Raw genomic sequence first — 20,564 nt, 5'->3', positions numbered from 1 at the left:
TTTTAATTTTATTATTGTTTAGTGAAACGCATGGCATCAAGTGGACAAACGGTTGTGGGGAGCTCCACGTTCGATTTGTATTTTATAGGAGATAGCGCCACAAGACGATAACTAGTCCGGATGTAATATTAAGATATAATACGAAAAGGGGCAAGAGCTAGTAAATACAATTATACAATACTTCTATGAGTCGTCTGTGACTCAGTTTCTTAGACCTCGACGGAGAAGGTAATTAGCTGTCATTAAACATTATCTATAAAAAAATGTAGCTAGCAATCTCCGGGTAAATCACACCAAATTATGCAAGGGATTGTTTCAAAATAAGACATGTAGAGGAACCTTGTGAGTTGAGCTTAAAAAATTGGTGAAATACAGATTCAATCACGTTGTAATTATCAGCTGTTGATAAATACATTTGACACGAATTAAATTCAATGAAAAGAACGAAATTCGTAAAATAATAATGGCAATGTGACGGGATTTAAATTTTGGCTACCAGTTGAAGTTAACTCAAACGGGGCCCTAAAAATTAGATATACCGAGAAGCGAGTAACCTGAATTAAAAAAGAGACCTAGCTCTCGTTTCTCTTTTCGTAACATGATTTCACTGCATCTCACGAATTTAATAATAATATACATGTCGCAAATGATCACGAAATGCAACTCATCCTGATGCAGGGATGGCCTGTAGGAGAGGTTAGAAACGATCGAAGCGATATAATAATTATCGGGATCCGCGTTGATGCTGGCGATAATAGTGATCGATCGAATAGTGATCGGTATACCGTCTCTGATTAAGATTTGAAAAATACGTGGGTGGGCTCCTCTTTCAATTGACGTTCCTTTTTCGCGCCATTTCGTCGTTGTCAGTGATGCGACACGATGCTTCTCCTCACAATATTATCCTTTGACTTGCCCTGCATCGCGGGTTTTTTACTCAACAAGTCATCCTGGGATTCCGGTTCTTCTGCGTCGACGATTTGCTGCCAGGGCTTCGGATTCACGTAGGACGGCTTAGCGCGCTGATGGGCTACGCGGTCGGCAATCAATGAAATTCAAAAGAGAAGAAATCGATACAAAATGACCGAAGCCGAGGGGGGTCAACATCCCCCTTTACGCCAATAGTTAATCAGCCTATAATTGTACTAACGTAGGAGTCCCTGAGTAGCAGGCCTCGGTCTGCTCTTCGCGCTTTCCCGCCACTTCTCGAAAGCCTCAGAGCTTTCCGCCAGTCTCTTTTTCCGCTCTTCCTCAATGGCCTTTTGTTTAAGCTCTTGTTCCTTCTGTTGTGCTACACAAACAGCAGGAAATGTACCATTTGGTATCGACACGCTGAGCGTCTCCTCCACGCGACGAAATCACACATTATCAATAACGGTATTACTCAATTCAATTGACTAAAAGAAAGTGAAACGAAACCTTTCTGCGCTGCTTCCTTTTTCCTCGCCCACTGCTGAAGATGTATTATCTTCGCGATGGCGGCTCGATCTTCGACCGACTTCAGCCGCCTTTGAAATTCGAGTTCCTGTTCGACAGCCAGTTTCCTATTCGCTTCTTCCTTCTTCTTCCGTTCCTGCCATCTTAAAAAATTCTCTCGTTCCTTCCGCTCGCGCTCAACTCGCTCCCTCTCAGCCCGTTCCTCTTCCTGCCGACGTCTGAGTTCGGCCCTGCGCTCAGCTTCGCTTTTCTGGAGAGCAGCCCGCTGCTTCTTCCGGACCCATTCCTGATGGGCGATTCTACGAGCAAGAACTGGGCCGCTCGTTCTGCTGTCAGAGAATGTAGAACTCGAGACCGACGAGGAGGAGAGCTGCACTATTCTTCGACAATTCGCAGAAAACCTGAAGCAGAAGTTACGTGTCCATTTATTCTCAGCTTTCGAGCTAGAAATTAAGGACAACGAGGCATGGCGCACCTGTGGACGTCCTCCTGATCCGCGGCCGTGTCTCCATCGTCGTAAATTTTTGAAGACCCATCGATTACGCACCGCCTCACGAGCCGAGTGACGGACTTTGAATTGTGCGTCAGGGTAAGCGTCGAGGTCCGCGATGTGTCTGACTGGGAACTGCATCGGTACGTGTCCGCTGCACCCAGGTCAACCTGATCACTTGGGGCATCACCTTCGCCGATACTGGGGGAGTCTTCGTTGACTGATAGGGTGGAGAGCCCGTCTGCAAGACCGTTCGAATCGCCGTAACGGACCTCGACGACGACGGTTGCCTCCTCGTCGGTGCTTGTGCGGGGCGTCCTCACGTTCTCGGCGAAGCCGTTCGAGGGTGTGAGAGACTCCGCGTATATCGCTGGGTTTATGAAACGAACCTCGGTACTGGATGGAGACGATATTTGTTCCGCGTTTTGAGATCGATGGGAGGCTGCGGAGTAACCGTTTGATATTCTGGCCCCGTTGTGCTCAGGGTCGTTGAATTTCGAACGCAGGTTTTTACAGGGCGGGTGAACGATTTCATCTTTCATTAAATACCAGCTGTCAATGTCACTGTCATCGGCCATCACTGTCCAACATTTAACCCTGGTCGAGGACCTGGAATTCCGATTGGCGGTATTTTTAGAGGAAATCGTTTAAAATAAGCGCCAATTTTTTACCCTGCGACTTTCCGCGTTGGGTAAGGCAGAGATTAATGCGCTACTTACAGACGAATGAATGTTTATCCATAATAGGTACTAGGATGTTGAGCTTTTTATTCAAACAATGGCGATTTCCCGGTAACTTCGATGACAAACGATCTACAGTTTTCAGGATATGTTGTAAATCTATCGGTTTCGTTCAAAGTCTCACCACTCAAAGACGTATTTTGCACCTGGTTTCGAACCTCCTCCATCAAGCAGTTTCCTAAATTGTTTTAAACTCACTACTCCGGAGATTGAATTTCGGCGGTCCTAGTCACTGATGTTTTACGACTTTGGTAGCCGATCACAAGCCGCAAAAAAAAAAAAAAACACTATTCTCGACCACTCGCTATCCGCTATACCACATTTACAAATGCCAGACTGATCTAGCCAACTTCTCTTCATTCTTTCACGCGTATTGCCGCAGAGAATAAATAATTGAAAGTCACTCGATATCAAAATTCCAGTAATAGGCGCTGGTGGTCCCAAAATTTTTATGAATATAAAACCCATGGTAAAATCAATCCTAAGCGAAGATTATTGCTTGGTAATCTAGTGTCGTTGCGATAGTAAATGAATTTGTCCATACTACTAATAAATCGCAGATTTCTGTGACACTCAAGAAACTCCAATTTCATTCCAACACTTGAATCCTATTCTAATTTCAATAAGCCTGTTTCTCCCGGAGCCAAAGGTCTGCGTTACGTGTAAGAATCAAGTAATCTAAGTTTGGTAAGCAAACAAAGATTAGAGTAAACGATACAGCCCGAAAACTGCGAGGTTCCGCTTGTGCTGCCCAAACACGACTAACACACCTCACACAACCCTAGACCGATCGGAGCGAGCTGCGACTGGCGATCTCTGTTTGTAACGCGATTCAATGGTTACTGATTTGTCATCGCCAGCGACGATTGGCTTAAATTTGAATACTATGAACCGGTGTATATATGTATGCACATGTACAAAAGTTTTGTGATCGATGAATTTAGGCTACATGGTATATACCGTGAATTTTCCTACACGCTGAACGATTCGTGCGCATGATTCAGGCAAGCGGGGTTACAAAGTTTTCCGTCAACGAAAAGCGAAACCGAATCCAAAAAACGTAACCGACAATGCGTCTTCTGTGTTAAGTGGTATGTCTGCTGGTTGCACCGGTACTACAGAACACCATTATTATTTGTCTGAACTACGCATTATCTTAATTACACTATCTTAGCATTCACTGTCCGTTTGAAGCGTTTGGAGTGTTGATTCAGTTGCTCTCTGCCGGGCGTTATTTTTCGGAAGATAAAGTTTTAGTGAATTCGAAGTGTAATGAAAATTGAAGATATCTTTAATATTAGTTTAGTAAACTGTATTCATACAAATAAATACAAATCCATGAAACAAACGTAATAGACCGCTTAGTGATTTTTGTTTGGTTGCTTCAATAAATTGCGATGTAATTACGCGAGTAAAGAGAAGAGTGAGTCTTTTAGTATTGTGATTATAATATGGTAATAGTAATATTCGTCATAATTCTTATTATAAAACGATTATTAATTGCACTAGGAACGTTTTCCCAAAGCCTTCTGTGTTAATTCCGTCTTTTTTTGTTGTGCCAATTCCTTTTGTTTCTTTTCATCCTCCCGCTGCTTAGCAGCCTCTGCTCGCTGCTGCTTAATTATTGCTAGCCGAGCCAGATCCGCACGTGCTTCATCTGTTTTACCCTCAGCATGGAGTTTCTGGTAGTTTGCCTTTGCTCTTTGTTTCTCCAGTTCTTCCCTACGACCCAAAACGAATTGTGTTACAAGATTGGAATAACTACCAGTAGAACAACACATTGCAAATCACGTTGCATTCAGAGTAGTTATTTATCAGATCAATAAGTACCTTTCTCTTCGTGAAAGTTCGGGCTTGGATGATTTCGCTAGCGCCTCATTCAGCTGGGATAATTTCTTCACTTTTTTCTGCACCCTATTCGGATTTTCTACTTGAATTAGATTTTCTACCCCTTTTGCTTTCCCCTGTAAATAATGGATTTTATTTATATGATTCAAGGAGTTGGTTCACTATTGGTAACATAGAATTGTTTTCGTAATGCCATTAGGTTTTGAGTATTGAAAACGAGCAAAAATAAAAATGGCAAGGAAATGTGAGTCACACAGTTGTCGGTAACATGATGCAATACATTTCTTAATTAGACGGTATCACGTGACTGAATAAAATGATGTTTGTTGAACGAACTGTGCCATCGTTGCAGGCAATAGTTTTAATAAATTAAACTACCGACAATAGAATGATGGAAATCTTGAATGTCATATAAGTTTTCGTGTAATGCGGAGAAAAGTAAGAGTTTCAAGGAATCCTCATTACATCTGGGTCCGAGTCCGACTCGGATTCACTGTCGCTTTCCGATTCAGACTCATCGACTTTCTTCAGCTTGTCACTGCCAGCTGCTTTGGATTGTTCCTGCTCCTCCTCTTCACTGGAACTCGTATCTCCTCTTGTTTGCTGTATTCAGATGGGTTACAAGTTTATTACAGGCAAATTCCGGGACGTGTATTATTGCTCACAAAAGTTAACCTCAAAATGCTAACCCTCCACTGTCGTTGTTTTTCTTCCTGCCTTCGCTGCTCCTCCAACTCTTCAGGATTCGTGAAGCGGCGATTTCTGCCCTTGTGATTAACGAACTTTCCTGGAAAATATGCGATTCTATTGGTTATTCGGTCCGCGAGAGTCCAGAATGATTTCAGTACAAGAACGTGCTCGTGTATTACATTTCGTACTTGTACACTGGTATTTCGTGCTGATTACGAAAATGGAGATTTTCACCTCCCGTCTACTAACCTCGTGGCATTTTTCGGCGAATTAAATATAGGATAACCTTCAACGAATATTGGATAAAAAAAATTCCACAATTATGTATTTATCTTCACTCCGCTGGCCCTAATTTTCACTCGATACTCCTAACCGCTCAGTCTCTTGTCAAGCTCCGTATTGCTGCTTTGGTAGGCAACTACTACGAGCAACCCAGTTCAAGGACAAACTGACGAGCATACGCGATTGAAATCTTGAAGCAACAAAAAAACCTACAACATGCGCCATCTGGCGAAATTTTTTTGCACACATCTGGGTCTATCATCGCCAGATGCCATTGTCATGAAGTATTACTTCGTGGCCATTGTCTGCTTCTTTGATTGACCAATGACCAGGAAGGAATTTGCGTAAACGTCAAACAAAACCATTCGAAGTAGTATTCGATTGATTAGATTGATTTACTTTATTTCGCCTTAAGTCGAGTATGCCGAAAGTTCGAAGAAGCAAGAAGCCACCTCCGGATGGTTGGGAATTGATCGAGCCAACGCTGGAGGAATTGGAACAAAAAATGCGAGAAGGTTAATAATCAATCCGTACGATGTCGACATAACCAAAGATTAGCTCAATTTCACAAATTTCTTGCTTCATGTTTTACAGCTGAAACTGAGCCACACGAAGGAAAGAGAAAACAAGAATCATTGTGGCCCATATTTAAAATTCATCATCAGAAATCTCGTTACATTTACGATTTATTTTATCGTCGCAAAGCCATCAGCAGAGGTTAGTAGTGGGCAGAACCTTAATGTTTGGAAAAATTTTGTTCGTGAATTATCTCTCGTTCCAGAGAAAAAGAAGTATAGATTGAATAAATATTAATCAAATACTACTCGGAAATTTCCTCACTAATTTGTATTGATTTGGGCTTGAATTTAATTTCAGAACTCTATGATTACTGTCTCAATGAGAATATAGCTGACAAGAATCTAATAGCCAAGTGGAAGAAGGTTGGTTATGAGAATCTGTGCTGCCTGCGATGTATCCAAACCAGAGATACAAATTTTGGTACAAATTGCATCTGCAGGGTTCCGAAGGGAAAGTTGGAGGAGGGAAGAATAGTCGAGTGCATCCATTGTGGATGCCGCGGTTGCTCCGGCTGATGGAATGAATGTAAAATCATTATGATAATAATAATAATATAAGGCACTGATTTATTTAAAAATTCATAACTCGTTTAACGGGGTGTAGGTGAATACTTGTCTGTGTCTGTTTTTTTCTTCCTCTTTTTCATCTCTTCCAGTATTTTGTTTCCTTTTTTATGTAAATAAAAGCATTCTTGTACGTGTATCTGTTTCTATTTGATCATAAAGTTCCATTTGTTGTGTTCTAAAAATCTGGCTGCAAAGTGCAGTGGTGTTTGTATAGTCCAGTCGTAAGTAACGGCCTTGTTCGCGCATTCTATGGTCATCCTGAGCGTATCGTCATCCTTTTTCTCACTCGTGAATATTATCCTTGTGCCCAATTGCATTTTGGGCAATTGCATCAGCTTCTCTTCTCCGTCTATGAATATGTTACCATTTGGCGTTATCAAAAGTGCTCTGCTCCTCTTCAAGCTTTCGTTCACACCATCAGGTTCTAGTACTAGTCCAATTCCTTCATCATTGCTCCCTGAAGCTGTCTCTAAGAACTATAGTATATACATCGGTCATTATCAAATGTATATTATTCATTTTTCCATATTTATTAACTTACTTTGAACTCTATGATGTGGTCCGTGCCGAACTGTGCACTCCGAGATAACAGTGTACTAAGATTCCGTGTAATCTTGGTAGCAATTCGGCCACTGTTTGTAACAAGATAGTCCGCATTGTTCATGTCCCAAGCTGAAATCGAGATTATCGAATTAGATTTGGGTACTACAATGTTTGTTTTTACTGACTCGTGTTTTTTTGGCATTGGCAATTACAGTAGGCTGGTATTGAAGTTCGGGTAATTCGATGAATGCTCCAAGCAGTGTCGGGCATTTGGATTCCCACCCTTAGGGTGATTGGTTGATCGACGGGTATTTCTCTGATGAAACATGACGTGTCAGGGCCTACGTAAACAGTTTCAAAAGCAGGTGAAGTCGGCTCGATAATTTCTCCTAGTGCTTTTTGCACTATGAATGTTTGCTCCTCGGAAGCATACTCAGGATCTACAATGTGCCACTTTAGCCGTAGACCTGCTGGTCGATCAAGTACTTCTGTAAACTGTGCAGGACCCATTCGCAACACACAGCCCAAGCACGATATTCGATCTAGAATTTCTTTCTTTGCTTCCTCACTAGGTGGACTGAAAGTCACGTAGGGTAGCTCCTCGAGCATCGGAACTGCTGGTATCCTAAAATTTAAACGTAAAGAAAAGTAGCAATTGTATAAATGACATGATTGAAAATTACTATGATGCATACCTCCCCATGTGGCTCGTGGCGGTGATAATCTTTCCAAGTCTGTCTCTGTTGAAGGTAACAGGATTTGTGAGCATAGTATCTGTTAACACTATGAGATGTCGAGTGCTGCGAATTTGAGCGTCTACTTCTTGTTTGCAGGCTCTCAAGGGAGCAAGGCCTTCGCATTTAAGCACCTCGGTTTCCAATTTCACTAAATCTCGTCTCTTCTTGATCTCCTTACACAAGTTGTCCAATATAAGCTGATATGTTTCATCAATGTTCTTCAATGTTCGTTCACTGCTGTTTATTATCTACAATGAAAAGAACAATAGTGTTTCCTTTGCTGTGATAGTGCCTTCATCCTCATCTAATTCTAACAATAAGACTGGAAAACGCCTACCTGGTCGTCTGCATTTCTGAGGTCATTCAACTGTTCATCTAATTTGGCTAAATACTCTTCAGCGGATTTGATGATATCCTTAATGTGTGCTTCTACTTGTTCTGGCAGCTGGACTCCTTCGTCACTAATGCCCTCCTCAATATCAAGCACAGAGTAGTCGAGATTCCAGTTTGCATCAATATGCTGTTGACACTGTTGTAATCTGCTCATTGCATTTTCTAATCTCGTCGTAAGCTCTTCTTTTTTCGTATTATTGTCTCCAGCCTCCTTTGTTTCAGTGAAACTGACTTGGAGCCTCGGCTTGGACACTGTATTTTTTGTACACGGTAAACTGTCACTCTGGACATCTTTTTCCTTGTTGATATGTTGTGCCAAATCCATCAGTGGTTCCAATGCTTGCTTCTCCATCTCTGCAGTTTCGGCTTTCCAATTGACGTCAGTTGGTATTTGCTCAGTTTCTAGAATTTCCGATGATAAACTAATTCTATTTTCGTCAGAATTACAAGTTCCACATTTGTTATGTATTGAATTGCTGATATTAGTGTAAAAATTATCATTGGGTGCAAGAATTGATGTAAGGTAGTTATTGATGTCATAGGAAATGGGATCACTGGACAAGCTTGGATCATCTTTTTTTGGATCTAGGATTAGTTTGGGAGAATGATCGATTGATCTCAACAGGCCAATGTCTAAAGTAACAGGTCTATCATTTCTACAAAGTATTTTTCCACTTAAAGCCCTTTTGATGCGTTCATCAAGAGTAGCGTTTTCCGCAGACACTATTTCTTCTGATAACGAATGGTCTTGTACCATCTCATCATTATTTGCATCTAACAAACATCTCGAATTACTCATATCTGCAGGACGAATATCCTTCACTATGTAATCTCCTAATACGTGCAAAGTTGAGGGAAAAATTTCAACTTTCTCTGCTGTATTTCTCACGGTACTTTCTACTGCTTTAGTTTGTTTGACGTCTCTATCTAATCCATGATCTTTCACATAAGCGTCAAGCATGCCTTTCTGCGTTGTTACCATTTCATTGAGATTTGCTATGACCTGCTTGATACTGGAAATAGAGGAGTAGGAAATGGAGGAATTATACAACCCAGGTTTTGAAGGATACTCTAGAAAATTCTCTCTGTATTTACTTGTGATGTCAGCAGTGGCATTACTTGTTATGTTGATTTGGGGTAGCCTAGATGATATAATATTATCCAATGGGGGATTCACTATGGTTCTTCTATTATGTTCCACTGATTGACCCTTTTCTGCACAACTATTACTTGAGATCGAGTTAAAATTGTCCCTTATACATTCACTCTCAGTACATTTCTCTTGCGCATCACTAACCTTCATTGCAAGTTCCTTTATGTCAAACAAGCAATTTTCTTTACTCTTTTCTGCAAGATACTTAGATGTCAGTCTTTGCCATGAATATTGATATTCAGGCTCAATTAGATGAAGATCTTCGGTTGAAGTGAGCTTTGAATGGTTTTCACAATTTTGTACCTTCGGTTTAGAATTACAAACGTCATCTAATTGTAAGTTTTCATTCTTCAATGGTATTATCTGCCATGAATATTTAATCTCTACTTGCTGATCGCTTAGATTTCCATCAACATTGAGATGACAGTTAACTGTTCCTAATTGTTCCTCATTACCTTCACGAGTTAACGAACAGTCTAACAGATCTTGCCGAGAATATTTGAGTTCTGAATCAATGTCTAGTTGCTCCGTGCAAGGGAGAATATGGTCATCTGAGTCTAAAGTTGTACGAAGCAAATCGTGCAATGAATACTTTAATCCAACAATCCTTGGAAGTCGTTCGTTCGAGTTATCCCCTAATTTTTCAACTTCTTGTTTCCCGGAATGGGATTCGGGATGAAGGAGAATACATGGTGAGTATCTTTTTTCAATAATACACTCATTGGAGTTATTAGAACATTCTAAAGTTAAAATATTCGATATTAAACTCTGCAACAGGTAGTCAACATCCATTGATAGTTGTATCATTCGATCATTAGTATCTGTATCATTTTTGACGAGTTTTATTTCATTTTCATATTCATCTTCACAGGAATCTTGCAGACATCCTGGATCTTGCCGCAAGAAACTTACTTTAGCATCACTCGTCAGCTTATTCATATCACAATCATCCAGATCAACATCGCATTCTTTTGTAGGAATTGAAACTTGATTAGCAACTTGCTCGTGACACTCCTGGTTACTTGTAGAAATACAGAAGTCAGAATTCAGACAATCTTCCAAACCTCCTTTCGTACATTCGATTCGTTCGTTATTGTTTGAATAAGCATGATGGAAAGAAAAAGTTCCAACTGGATTTTCAGTCACATTTGAACTAACATTATTGGCCACAGGAGTTCTAAGATCATATTCAGCATGAGTGCTTGGTTGAGCAGCATAATTGACGTTGCTCTCACTTTCCGAACTTGAAATCATATTTAAGAATACTTTTGTTAACGAATCGTCCATCATGTTCAGTGATTTGATAGAAATACACGACTGAGTTTCGAGAGGCGTAGGTACAGTGTTCACTGAGTCTTTAGATGATTGAACCGAAAGCTTATCTACTAGTGATATCTTTGGAGTCGGTGAAATACTACTTCTATCACTTTGACCAAATTGGAATAGTTTTGAATTTGATGATGAGCTTCGCTTTTCACTCCTTAATGATACTGATCGTTTTTCATCCATATGAGCATTCTTTGTAAGCACATTTTTTCGGGGATGATAACAAGATTGGGATTTGGGAAAGACATCTATACGTGCTTTCGTCGCATGTGTGATATCGCTCACCTGAGAAATTAGTTGAGGAACAAATGAAAAAGAGTGAGTATACCAGGAGGCTAATTTAAATATAATCCTAAGTAGTAGATCATCACTGTGTTTCACCATTAGTAAGGGTTGGTTTACGGAACGCACCTGAATCAATGGATCAATACAGTTCTTTCGGAGGTTTTCACAATTCACAAGTGGTTTCAACGCCTGTGTATCAGATCTCTGCATTTTGGCAACTCCACATTTTTTCTTTTCAGTTTTTTGTTGAATGGGAAATAGTTTCCCAGGAGGAGGGGGCAATTTTACCGGGACCATCACATCTTTGGTTATCAACATAATGTCTGGTCTCAAGAGTGGTAAAGCGTTTTGATTCATGTGTTTCTTGCGTGTTTTTGATTTCGAATTCCGATTATTATCCATTTCTTCAAAGAAAGTTTCTAACGTAAAATAAGGAAGTGAGAGATTCAATTGTAATGAAAATATGAATTGCAATTTTCAGTATAAAATACCAAAAAATTATCGGGTCCCGGTATAAAACTACTCAAGGCTGACAATGGAATTGGATGGTGAAAAACATGAGAATAAAGGAATAATTTACACGGTGAGGGACTGTGATCGAAAACCATAATTTTTCAAGCTTGGTTAATTGAGGAAGCAAGGCATTAAATAATAATAAAATATGATTAGTTTTTATTGCATCTTAGCTTTTCAGTTCAAAATTACAGTATTGCAATCACGTTATAGGTTAGAAATATCTTAAACTTAAAACAGCAATATGCAGCGCATTCTCTTACGTCAGGTACACCCGTAAAGAATGTTGAAATCTTGTACGAAATTGAAATGCTGGTAAGGATTGATGACAAGATAAAATTAAACCGTTTATCGGGTGTGACTGAGGAAACAGGGATAAAAAAAAAGCTCATGCAGCGGGTGAAAGTAATTTAGAATATACACAGTTTTCTACGTATTATTTGTTTGTATAAAATTAACTGACGTTCAACTGATTCTTCAGCCGGTTCTCCGATGGTGAAACGTTGATTATTGATGCGGCGATTACTCTTTACATAAGATATAAAAATGACCCGATTTTGAAGTCATGCTGTTTTAACTACATCGAAATTTAGAGGTGTAAACAAATTAAGTGAGACCGAAAAATAATACGGCATTGCTATATTTAGCGGTTACTTTGGGCAGAGCTGTCATCTGTGAATTACCAGAGAAACTCAATGGTGCTAGAAGGGTTGCGGTGATTCAGGCGCTAAACACAATGCAGAAGAAATTTAACAATACGAGACGATTCATTGATCAGTTACAATAAATAAATGTTGATGAATTTTCTGACAGTCAATCAAGTTTCACCAACTAGGACGTTCTCGAATTTTTAAATATCTCCTTCCAATATATTCGGCGGAATGTTGTCGACAAAACTTCGCATTCATTTCCAAACACAGCTTATATCTAAAGTTTATCTTTCGTTTCTTAAAATTGGGATACTTGTAACATCAACGGAAAAAATAATAATAAAATGTAAGACTTATACAACGTTAAATTACGACTTTGCCGAAGCTCGACAGCAAACGGCAATTTGTTCTCAGTTTTAAAAAGTTCGTCCTTTGCATGTGCGACAAAAATAAAGCGTTATTGATTTATGAAAACAAAAAAAAAGAACATGGATGATCTGTGATAAAAGTGTACCATCTACTCGGAACTTCCACGGTACATCAATCGAGGTTCAATGAGTTGTGACCAATTTAGGACAAACGCGTTCGAATCTTTGTTCTCTGTTTCATCGGTCTCAATATCGAACTTTCCCTGTGGAGCTTGTATCTCTCTTTTCCCATCTAAAAAATAGTGTATTAAACAAAAGATATTATAAATTTTGAAATTATGAATTTCTTTTGATAGTTTTTTTTCTCGATGTTGGCAAAATTATAATTGCTATTTTCTCTAGAATTCCATAGAACTATTTTACGCTGAATAACCCCGATTTCTCAAATGATTAACTTCTTATTTATCGTATATAATCCTGCACTAATCTTAAAGTCTCTTACTTAGTATCGTAAAAAAAACCAAAAGATAGTAAAAATCAATTACTGCTGTACCTATGATCTCGAAGACGTAGGTTGAATTGTCCGGCAAAATTTGAGATACTTGCGCAGTCACATACTTTGAAACTTGCGGCGTGTAGTCTTGGCCCATCTTCAACATCTGAAACCACCATTTTAAATTAGTCCCTCAATAAATTGATGTAGGTTTTCATCCAGGAGCTCATCGAACATTTACCTTGAACCCAATGATATCGTTGACTCGTGCCTTGCTCTCCATTAAAACGTGTTTCTCAGGATCTACCTTTACCTCTGTGAATCTTGTAGGGGTTTGGCAATCTTCAGTTGATAATTCCTTGACTTCGTAGGAATCATGTTGCGGTTGCTGTTTTTTTTCAAGTTTTTTCTGCGCTGCAAATGTTATCGGTGTCGAACTTTGACGCAGGGCTAAAAGATTGGAAAGACTAGAGTTCGGGACAGATTTACTCCGAGGGGTGGTTTCTCTCGTTGAAGGCTTCCTGGAATCGCACGAGGCAGAGCTATCATAGCTGTCAAATTCTTGCTGCTCGACATCGCCAAAACGTATATGCTTTCCGTTAGGAATCGTGACCGAATTTATTATCTTTGGCTTCTTGTATTCAGACTCAACTAGTTCAGCTGCAACAGGTTCTTCTGGCTGTTCTTTGGTCTTAGACTTTCTTTGACGTGTGCGTTTTCGCTTATTTTTAAAGGGTGGCGAACCTTGCACCAGATTTTCATCCAGCGTACCAACTTCCATCTTTGATTCTGACGCGCTCTCTATTTGAGAATCATTCACCACGCTCAGAAATAATGTATTTCCATTGGTAGTTTCTGTACAAAGAAACGATAATAACAATTACATAAAAAATTTCAGTTTCAAACTGTGGGGTTTGAATCATTAAGAATTAGTCTCACCCGTTGAGTTGTGAAAATCATTTCCATCTGCGATCGAACCCTTTTCATTCTTTTTCTCCGCAGTGGGTTGTTTATGTTTTTTTGAAGATGAAATGATGGAGCTTGTATCGACCTGAACATCTGATTCAGCTTTGCCAGAATCTTGATCATTTTGTAATCCAGTGCCAGGTACAGCGCTGAAATATAGAACGTGTCGCATTTTGGATAAGTAGATTTGAATCGCGATTTCATCAGAACGGAATAGAGAGACAGAGATAATGTGATACTCACACGATTGTTTCATTTTCTTTCAAAATACGGGCGTCTTCGTTCGGCGGTAAATACTCGCCGGTGTGAAGAAGCAAGTGTAACGGTTGTTGTATGTCGAAAACCTTGGCGATGTGATTTTGAAGGTGGCAGATGCAAGTTACCGTGCCTTTGTCGACGTAGACCCAACTAAAACGCCTCACGTCATCGTAGAAGGCCGACAGGTCGACTTTCACCCGGAAATTGCACATTTTTTGGGTCTTCGCGTGCCCGTCAGGATTTGAGGTTATTCACTCGGCTCTCACGGAATTGATTATTTTCAACGATACCACGTGTAGTGCCACCCGGCGAGATACAGAACCGCCTCAACCGAATCCAATTCCCCGCGTTTTGACATTCAAACTGTCAAGCTGACAGCCTCATAGATGTCAGCTCATGCGTCGATAACTTTGACAAAGCGGGAAAAAACCCGCGAAAAGTATGGATTCAAACACTTTGGAGGTACTTTAGGGAAATCTGTGTCTTTGCAAGTTTACTAGAGTTGTTACACTATACAGCAACTGAATCTATACATATCTATAATATGAAGATCAATATTATAATTTTACATGCATGTTTAAATATTCGAATTCACTAATCCCGTATCACCTCGAATTACATCAAGATAATTAAATTGTAATGCCTAAAATCTTCAATAACCTATAACATCCTATCACGAAGTTGAATTGATTATTCAGAAATCAATTACCACGACAAGCACCGTAATTAATTATCTTGTTCTGATAGTATCTCATAATTCCTCCGCATAACGATTCTCGTTCCGTTCGTCGATTTTTTTTTTTCGTCAATATTCTCGTCAGAAAGATCTCATTACCATCAACTTTTTACGCAGGATGCTTCTATTCTTTCTCATGGTTTCGCATGATTTTGTATGTTATAGAATTATATACATAATATATTACTAAATAAACATGTTCGATATATGATCAAATTCATTGACTATATTCTTCGGGCTTGCGTTCGATTTCTGTTCAACGTTAGATATCAGGAAAGTAAACTGCAAGTTGTAGCATACGATAAAAACTGATTTAGGGGTACACATATAATTAAAGGAGCACGATAATTATGGTTTAAAATTTGTATACCATTAATACCACGGTTTATTAGTATATTACATTCAGATAAATTCAAGACTTTCCACTTTCTCCTTGGCGAGCTTTCCAGAGAATTTCGATGCGAGCTCGTTTACGAGTTCCCAGAAAACGATCGGGTTTATATTGTGACTGAGTTGATGCAACAGGAACCAATCGCCGATATCAAAAGTTTGCACAATCGTCTCAGCCTGAGATCGTGGAATAAGCTGGGCCGTTGCTCGCAGCAGATAAACGCGAGCCCACGGCTGGGAGAAGACTATCATTCTGTGGCATAAAAATTCGTACGAAAAATCGATATGGTAAATATTGCAAATTAGATTTCAGCTCTAAGATACAGTACCTGTAAACAACGGCGAGGCCGCTAACTGCGGCCAAAAACACGAGCCAGAACCAGATGAAGACAAATATCTTCTCGTTGACTACGTTGAGAGGCAAAACGCAAAGAGCGTCGCGGGTCTGCGGCGAACCCGAAGCGCCAAAGGTGTGGATGGTGCACTTGGTCATCTTTGGGAAAAGCCTCGTCATGGGGTCCACTCTTTGGAACGGTCTCGATTCAATCGCAAACGCCGTTACCGCTGGTCCATATTTAGTGAATTGTCCTTCCAGGAACACGTCGAGCAGATACATCTGGCCAATCTGTATAATGTTAAAAGCTACGTCCGATTCACTCGGATCTTTAGTATTATGCCCATTGTATATTCTAGTCCGGGCATCTCCTAAAAAGCGCCCCTTTAGCCCGCCGACTGACGAACGTTGAGCTTCCTTTCAACTTCTGAATCAAAGGAAAAGATGAAGGAGCTTTTTCTGACTGCTCGCCAAGCTTTTAACGAACCTGCCTTAATTAAAAATCAACGACTTAAATACCCAGAAGGTTTGGCTCGGTTATTTCGCGTGCTTTTGTTTTTAACGTTGTAGCGATTTTCGGACTCGACGTTGCGTTATTTAATCCATCGTTCGCGTTTTCACAAGGATCGCGGTAGATCTGACGAGGGCAAGTCATGAATATCGAATCGTGACTGAATTTTCATCGAATTATAAGTACATTAATATATACACGTATACAGACGGTGAAATTCCAATTGGCAGCTGTCGTAAAGGAAATTAGGTGCGGTAGGTAATCGCGATATTTAAATTGAAAATATGTTTTAACGATCAAGACCCATACCGCGTTGCAGAAGTTGAGGATTTCACAAGTAAGGAATCTAAAGGCGTAGAAGTTGTGAGTATGCAGATTCGTGATGGCGAAGTATTCCACCAGCTGGTTCCTTCTCTCTTTAGTCCATTCGTCGCGGTAGAACGGGTTGTCGAGATTCACGGAGAGGAGTCTCACGGTTCCACGTTCCCAGACACCCCAGAGGGCTCGGGGTGTGTAGAACATCAGGGCCTGGAGCACGAGGACGAAGCATACCTGCTCGTTCAATTTTGGGGGGAAAAACGTTTTAGTTACAATACCCCGGAAGACATGCAGGGAATACGTTGTACCGCGGAAAATCCACCGTGCGAGGTGTTCCCCTTTTGCGGGACCTCGACAACCTCGTTAGCTGGGATTACGTAAATTCATTACTCTACTCCCTTGGCGGGAACGCACCCACCCATTGGTAGTAGCGATGCTGGTGAATTTCGTCGCCTTCAAGTGCTTGGCCCACACCAGGACTGGCCACGCTGATTCCCGGGATTCCGGTCAAGTGCCGCGAAACGGTGAACGTGCTGTAGATCCAGCAGTAGGCGTTCACGGAGTCCTTGTCTGCCGGATAAGGTTCGGGGAAATTGATAAGGGTCGTGATAATTGAGGCAATTGGATTACAAATTGGTAATGAAAAGGGTTCAAGGTTCGGGAATTAACCAGATCGTTGTGTTTTCTTTCATCTACTTCAGCTTCAGCTGCCGACCGATAATGCTGGAAAAATATTGTCCAGGACACTTGTCAGACGACCTACGTTAAGAACAGACCGCGTACATCAGGGTAGTCGTGTTACCTGATTATTCTTTTTTTAACATTAACTCTTCACGAGCATCCTCGAAATATTTCATATTAAAAAGTGCAAAAACAATACATTGGATTCGATTAAAATGAAATTAACCGCTGATGCATGATTCAGCTCATGGAGGCAGGGTCGATACCGAATCGTATAATCCTGTGCAGTAGACGGTAGAGAATAAGAGAAGATCCGAGATAAATATCTCGTATATAAGATCAGCGTTGGTATTCGGTGGAGCGTATTTTACTTTATAGGTATAATAACAGGCTGAAGCAGCCGCCCGCAGGGTAAGATGGGGTGGAATTATTCGAGTCATTCAATAACGCGACCTAAACGTTTTCCGATAGCTAATCAAAAACGTTTTCAACATGCTGCACCCAGCGGCTACCTAATTTCTTTTCGATCGCGTTTTAGCCGATCTACGCGTTATATAACCATTGTTTGCAAGTCTGCACCTCGTGACGCTGTACGTGACGTCAATTTATTCCATCGAATCGGAAGAATGTGAATAATTAGTACGCGCAATAAAGACACGGAAATTTTGCGAAAGAAATTGACTGCGGAATTTCGGGAGGGGGCAAAATAACCCCTCACAAATTAAATTAAATTAAAATAAATCAAAACGTACGAAATTGACAATTAAATGTGTGAGAGATTAACGATTCGATGATCGCTCTCGGTGAAAATATAAAACCCTGGAGGGTGATGTTTGTCTGTAAGAAAATACAATATAACCTAAAAACTCGTCGCCAGCTGAGTTGCAGAATGATAAATGAACGATATCGGGTACGTTTTTTTTTTTTTTGGGGGGGGGGGTGCGGTTGTACCGATAGTTCCATCCGTGATGCAGGAAATGGGTTCGCCGATGTACTGCTTGGCGGTGACGAGGATGGCGCAGGCCGAGAGGAGGATAACGGTCGCCCGTGAATGGAGCCTGAAGACGATGTTGTCGACGCGGGCGGTTTCCTCCTGCAGAAGCGCCTTGAGGGAGTCGAAGAGATCGAGCATTTTCCTAGTTTCCAGTGCGTGTCGGCGATCGCGGGCGGGAGGTTGCGGAGGGTCGACTAAATACTGGCGTGAAATCAACCGAACCCAACGGCCGAGGGGAACAATGCAGTATATCAAACTGGGCTGATCCCCGTAAACTTTGAAACAATCGCGAGACTGCGGCAACGCGCGATCGTACTTTGTCATATCCGACGTTCCATTGTTACAAGTTGGCGCGAAGCGGCTCCAGCGCCAACCCTGCAGCCACCCGATTGTTTAAATTTGACAATCTGCCCGTTGCCGCGGTAAGTTGTGGATGTATAATTTCGGAATTCCTCCTACGCTGTGCGTACATTATGAGCCAAGTCGCCGCCTCAAGATACGCCGTACGATGCGAATGCCTTGTGTTGAATATACGACACCGTAGGGTGGTCCGTTTTTTAACTTTTAAAAAGTATTAAAATAATCGTTAGCGACCTCGAAATATTTTCTTACTTTTTGCAAGTTTTGCGACAGTTCTTTTTCCCCAGTATTTTTCGTACCTTAAAAACAAGTTTAGAAAGAGAACCACCCTAATGACACCGCCAAACTATTTGAAATAGTCCGCCATGAAGACTACGTCGTAGGCTGTTAGCCAATATGGCTTCTCTCTTTCCCCTTTCCGTTTACAGTGATTGATAATGTTATATTCGTTTAAATTCACTAAGATCATTTTGACGTTGTGAACTGTTGTAATTAAATTTTCATGTGAAAAAAATATCGAAGCTACGTGAAGATATTAAATCGAGTGTGGCGCTTTTTATTCATAAAGCCCGACACCTTGCATTACAAATTGTTATTCATCATCGCGACGCCATGTTTGTTTGCTGCTTTGTTCACCGCTGCAAACGAATATGCTGCATAATGGTGTATTTTTCCGACTCTCCGTGACTTTTTACTTCTCTTCTCAATCCATGTGCGTATATGACATTAGATATAAAAGCTTGAGCAATGGCCTGTGCGGTTACAGCAGTGACGAATGGCAATGTCGAAAGCATCCTATCGGATAAATGTTCGAGGCTTCTTTTTTGTCGATTTGAATTTGTATTTTTTACAGTATAACTTTACGATAATGCGAATAACGAGAATAAATTTCATTCTTAAATCTATATCTCTCTATAATCGTGAAGAATATGTATGTGATCTGTGTAGACGGGCATAGCTGTAACGGAATGCGGAATGCGGAATAAAAGTATCTTTTATTATCTGAACCCAAGTGGAAATGGATTATCGAACAGTTGGTGTAGCAATATCACAGAACTCAAAGAGAATACCTACAGAGCTTGGGCTGCAGGCGTTCGCGCCCCACCAGGTCGAGCCCCGCGAGTACAAAGGAGATTAAAAGCTCAGTTGCGGGATGGAAGCCGTTTTACATTAATCTCTGTTTAAAATTTCATTACAGGTGCAGGAATGAAGATAAAAGTAATAAATCGACCGATGGGAGTTTCGACGCAGGCAGATTCGTGCAAAGTTGTATAGGTATGCTTCATAGCGAGTTGAATGAGCGAATTAGAATTCGCTAATCGAATCCGCTAATGCACGTTATGCAAAATGTCAATGGTAATCGCGTGATTCGACATAAATGAAAGAGGAGTATGAGTACAATGTAAATGAAATAAAAATCCCGAACAGTCGCTTTATTGCCCGCTACCGTAAATATGTGTATGTAAAATCTGCAGTGATAACGGTACGCAATTACCGCACATAGTCGACGAAATTGCTTCAAATCATCGCGTGTTCACGCGAGTTTAAAGCGAAATCAATACGCGGTACGGTCGTGGTCTGTATCATATGAATATTTATTATTACAGATACTGCATCAAAACGTATGATATATGTGCGCGTATGAGTTACAACAGTGAATTCGATTTAATAGAATCGAGAATTCAGCTACGAGGCGAATCAGCTTTTCGCCATACGACTACGTAAACCTTGGTCTGAAATGTACGATGTTGACATCCTGTGCTTTTTCCCTTTTTTTATTTTTACGCTGCAGTTGGAGGTATAAAAGTGTTGCCACTGTCCCGAGCAGAAAAGATTTTCAAACCAGCCCTGCTTCTTATTGAAAATGAAATATGAGAGGAATTCTCCGCGCAGTCTTAATTATTCCCACTCTTGGCGTCTCCG

The 20,564-nt window shown here is 40.6% G+C and overlaps 6 protein-coding genes and 1 long non-coding RNA gene across 7 annotated transcripts; 2 read left to right on the top strand and 5 right to left on the bottom strand.

Moving 5' to 3' along the window:
- Nucleotides 1–70: 70 nt before the first annotated feature.
- LOC124298598 (vicilin-like seed storage protein At2g18540) lies at nt 71–2,730 on the bottom strand. The gene is made up of 4 exons (XM_046750798.1): nt 1,913–2,730; nt 1,420–1,838; nt 1,151–1,291; nt 71–1,030 (listed from the first exon to the last, which is right to left on the bottom strand). The coding sequence occupies exons 1-4, from the start codon at nt 2,503–2,505 to the stop codon at nt 867–869; spliced, it is 1,317 nt and encodes a 438-aa protein (XP_046606754.1). The 5' UTR covers nt 2,506–2,730; the 3' UTR covers nt 71–866.
- Nucleotides 2,731–3,964: 1,234 nt separating this feature from the next.
- Nucleotides 3,965–5,653, bottom strand: LOC124298601 (28 kDa heat- and acid-stable phosphoprotein-like). Its single transcript, XM_046750800.1, has 5 exons — nt 5,455–5,653; nt 5,205–5,302; nt 4,981–5,118; nt 4,498–4,631; nt 3,965–4,389 (listed from the first exon to the last, which is right to left on the bottom strand). The coding sequence occupies exons 1-5, from the start codon at nt 5,462–5,464 to the stop codon at nt 4,173–4,175; spliced, it is 597 nt and encodes a 198-aa protein (XP_046606756.1). The 5' UTR covers nt 5,465–5,653; the 3' UTR covers nt 3,965–4,172.
- Nucleotides 5,654–5,805: 152 nt separating this feature from the next.
- Nucleotides 5,806–6,666, top strand: LOC124298603 (protein BUD31 homolog). The gene is made up of 3 exons (XM_046750803.1): nt 5,806–6,002; nt 6,082–6,204; nt 6,364–6,666. The coding sequence occupies exons 1-3, from the start codon at nt 5,909–5,911 to the stop codon at nt 6,579–6,581; spliced, it is 435 nt and encodes a 144-aa protein (XP_046606759.1). The 5' UTR covers nt 5,806–5,908; the 3' UTR covers nt 6,582–6,666.
- A 109-nt stretch (nt 6,667–6,775) lies between these two features.
- LOC124298596 (uncharacterized) lies at nt 6,776–12,765 on the bottom strand. Its single transcript, XM_046750795.1, has 6 exons — nt 12,747–12,765; nt 8,250–8,707; nt 7,871–8,160; nt 7,388–7,800; nt 7,174–7,304; nt 6,776–7,108 (listed from the first exon to the last, which is right to left on the bottom strand). Exons 2-6 carry the CDS (start codon nt 8,655–8,657, stop codon nt 6,776–6,778), a joined length of 1,575 nt encoding a protein of 524 aa, XP_046606751.1. The 5' UTR covers nt 8,658–8,707; nt 12,747–12,765.
- On the top strand, nt 11,309–11,656 carry LOC124298604 (uncharacterized). Its single transcript, XR_006906848.1, has 2 exons — nt 11,309–11,407; nt 11,551–11,656. It is a non-coding gene; the product is annotated as an uncharacterized LOC124298604 (long non-coding RNA).
- On the bottom strand, nt 11,719–14,678 carry LOC124298600 (uncharacterized). Its single transcript, XM_046750799.1, has 5 exons — nt 14,303–14,678; nt 14,033–14,208; nt 13,335–13,948; nt 13,154–13,259; nt 11,719–12,892 (listed from the first exon to the last, which is right to left on the bottom strand). Exons 1-5 carry the CDS (start codon nt 14,527–14,529, stop codon nt 12,750–12,752), a joined length of 1,266 nt encoding a protein of 421 aa, XP_046606755.1. The 5' UTR covers nt 14,530–14,678; the 3' UTR covers nt 11,719–12,749.
- A 752-nt stretch (nt 14,679–15,430) lies between these two features.
- On the bottom strand, nt 15,431–18,952 carry LOC124297577 (innexin inx2-like). Its single transcript, XM_046748752.1, has 5 exons — nt 18,239–18,952; nt 17,025–17,176; nt 16,598–16,840; nt 15,773–16,068; nt 15,431–15,696 (listed from the first exon to the last, which is right to left on the bottom strand). Exons 1-5 carry the CDS (start codon nt 18,603–18,605, stop codon nt 15,456–15,458), a joined length of 1,299 nt encoding a protein of 432 aa, XP_046604708.1. The 5' UTR covers nt 18,606–18,952; the 3' UTR covers nt 15,431–15,455.
- Nucleotides 18,953–20,564: the final 1,612 nt, after the last annotated feature.

Source organism: Neodiprion virginianus, chromosome 2 (assembly GCF_021901495.1).
Source record: "Neodiprion virginianus isolate iyNeoVirg1 chromosome 2, iyNeoVirg1.1, whole genome shotgun sequence".
In the NCBI taxonomy this organism is placed as follows: Eukaryota; Metazoa; Arthropoda; class Insecta; order Hymenoptera; family Diprionidae; genus Neodiprion; species Neodiprion virginianus.
Note: the sequence above shows the minus strand (reverse complement) of the source record. Positions and strands in the feature narration are given on the sequence as shown.

Coding starts and splice junctions, on each gene's coding strand:
- LOC124298598 (XM_046750798.1), bottom strand. CDS start 2,505: ATGGCCGATGACAGTGACATTGACAGCTGGTATTTAATGAAAGATGAA. Junction 1,839..1,912: donor GATCAGGAGGACGTCCACAG/GTGCGCCATGCC, acceptor CTTCTGCTTCAG/GTTTTCTGCGAATTGTCGAA. Junction 1,031..1,150: donor TGCTACTCAGGGACTCCTAC/GTTAGTACAATT, acceptor CCGACCGCGTAG/CCCATCAGCGCGCTAAGCCG.
- LOC124298601 (XM_046750800.1), bottom strand. Junction 4,632..4,980: donor AGTCGGACTCGGACCCAGAT/GTAATGAGGATT, acceptor CATTATTTACAG/GGGAAAGCAAAAGGGGTAGA. Junction 4,390..4,497: donor GAACTTTCACGAAGAGAAAG/GTACTTATTGAT, acceptor TTTGGGTCGTAG/GGAAGAACTGGAGAAACAAA.
- LOC124298603 (XM_046750803.1), top strand. CDS start 5,909: ATGCCGAAAGTTCGAAGAAGCAAGAAGCCACCTCCGGATGGTTGGGAA. Junction 6,003..6,081: donor GGAACAAAAAATGCGAGAAG/GTTAATAATCAA, acceptor CATGTTTTACAG/CTGAAACTGAGCCACACGAA. Junction 6,205..6,363: donor TCGCAAAGCCATCAGCAGAG/GTTAGTAGTGGG, acceptor ATTTAATTTCAG/AACTCTATGATTACTGTCTC.
- LOC124298596 (XM_046750795.1), bottom strand. CDS start 8,657: ATGGAGAAGCAAGCATTGGAACCACTGATGGATTTGGCACAACATATC. Junction 8,161..8,249: donor TCAGAAATGCAGACGACCAG/GTAGGCGTTTTC, acceptor TTTTCATTGTAG/ATAATAAACAGCAGTGAACG. Junction 7,801..7,870: donor GCCACGAGCCACATGGGGAG/GTATGCATCATA, acceptor TTTAAATTTTAG/GATACCAGCAGTTCCGATGC.
- LOC124298600 (XM_046750799.1), bottom strand. CDS start 14,529: ATGTGCAATTTCCGGGTGAAAGTCGACCTGTCGGCCTTCTACGATGAC. Junction 14,209..14,302: donor AAAGAAAATGAAACAATCGT/GTGAGTATCACA, acceptor TCTATATTTCAG/CGCTGTACCTGGCACTGGAT. Junction 13,949..14,032: donor TGATTTTCACAACTCAACGG/GTGAGACTAATT, acceptor TTCTTTGTACAG/AAACTACCAATGGAAATACA.
- LOC124297577 (XM_046748752.1), bottom strand. CDS start 18,605: ATGACAAAGTACGATCGCGCGTTGCCGCAGTCTCGCGATTGTTTCAAA. Junction 16,841..17,024: donor AGCATCGCTACTACCAATGG/GTGGGTGCGTTC, acceptor TTGAACGAGCAG/GTATGCTTCGTCCTCGTGCT. Junction 16,069..16,597: donor TCCTCAACTTCTGCAACGCG/GTATGGGTCTTG, acceptor AACATTATACAG/ATTGGCCAGATGTATCTGCT.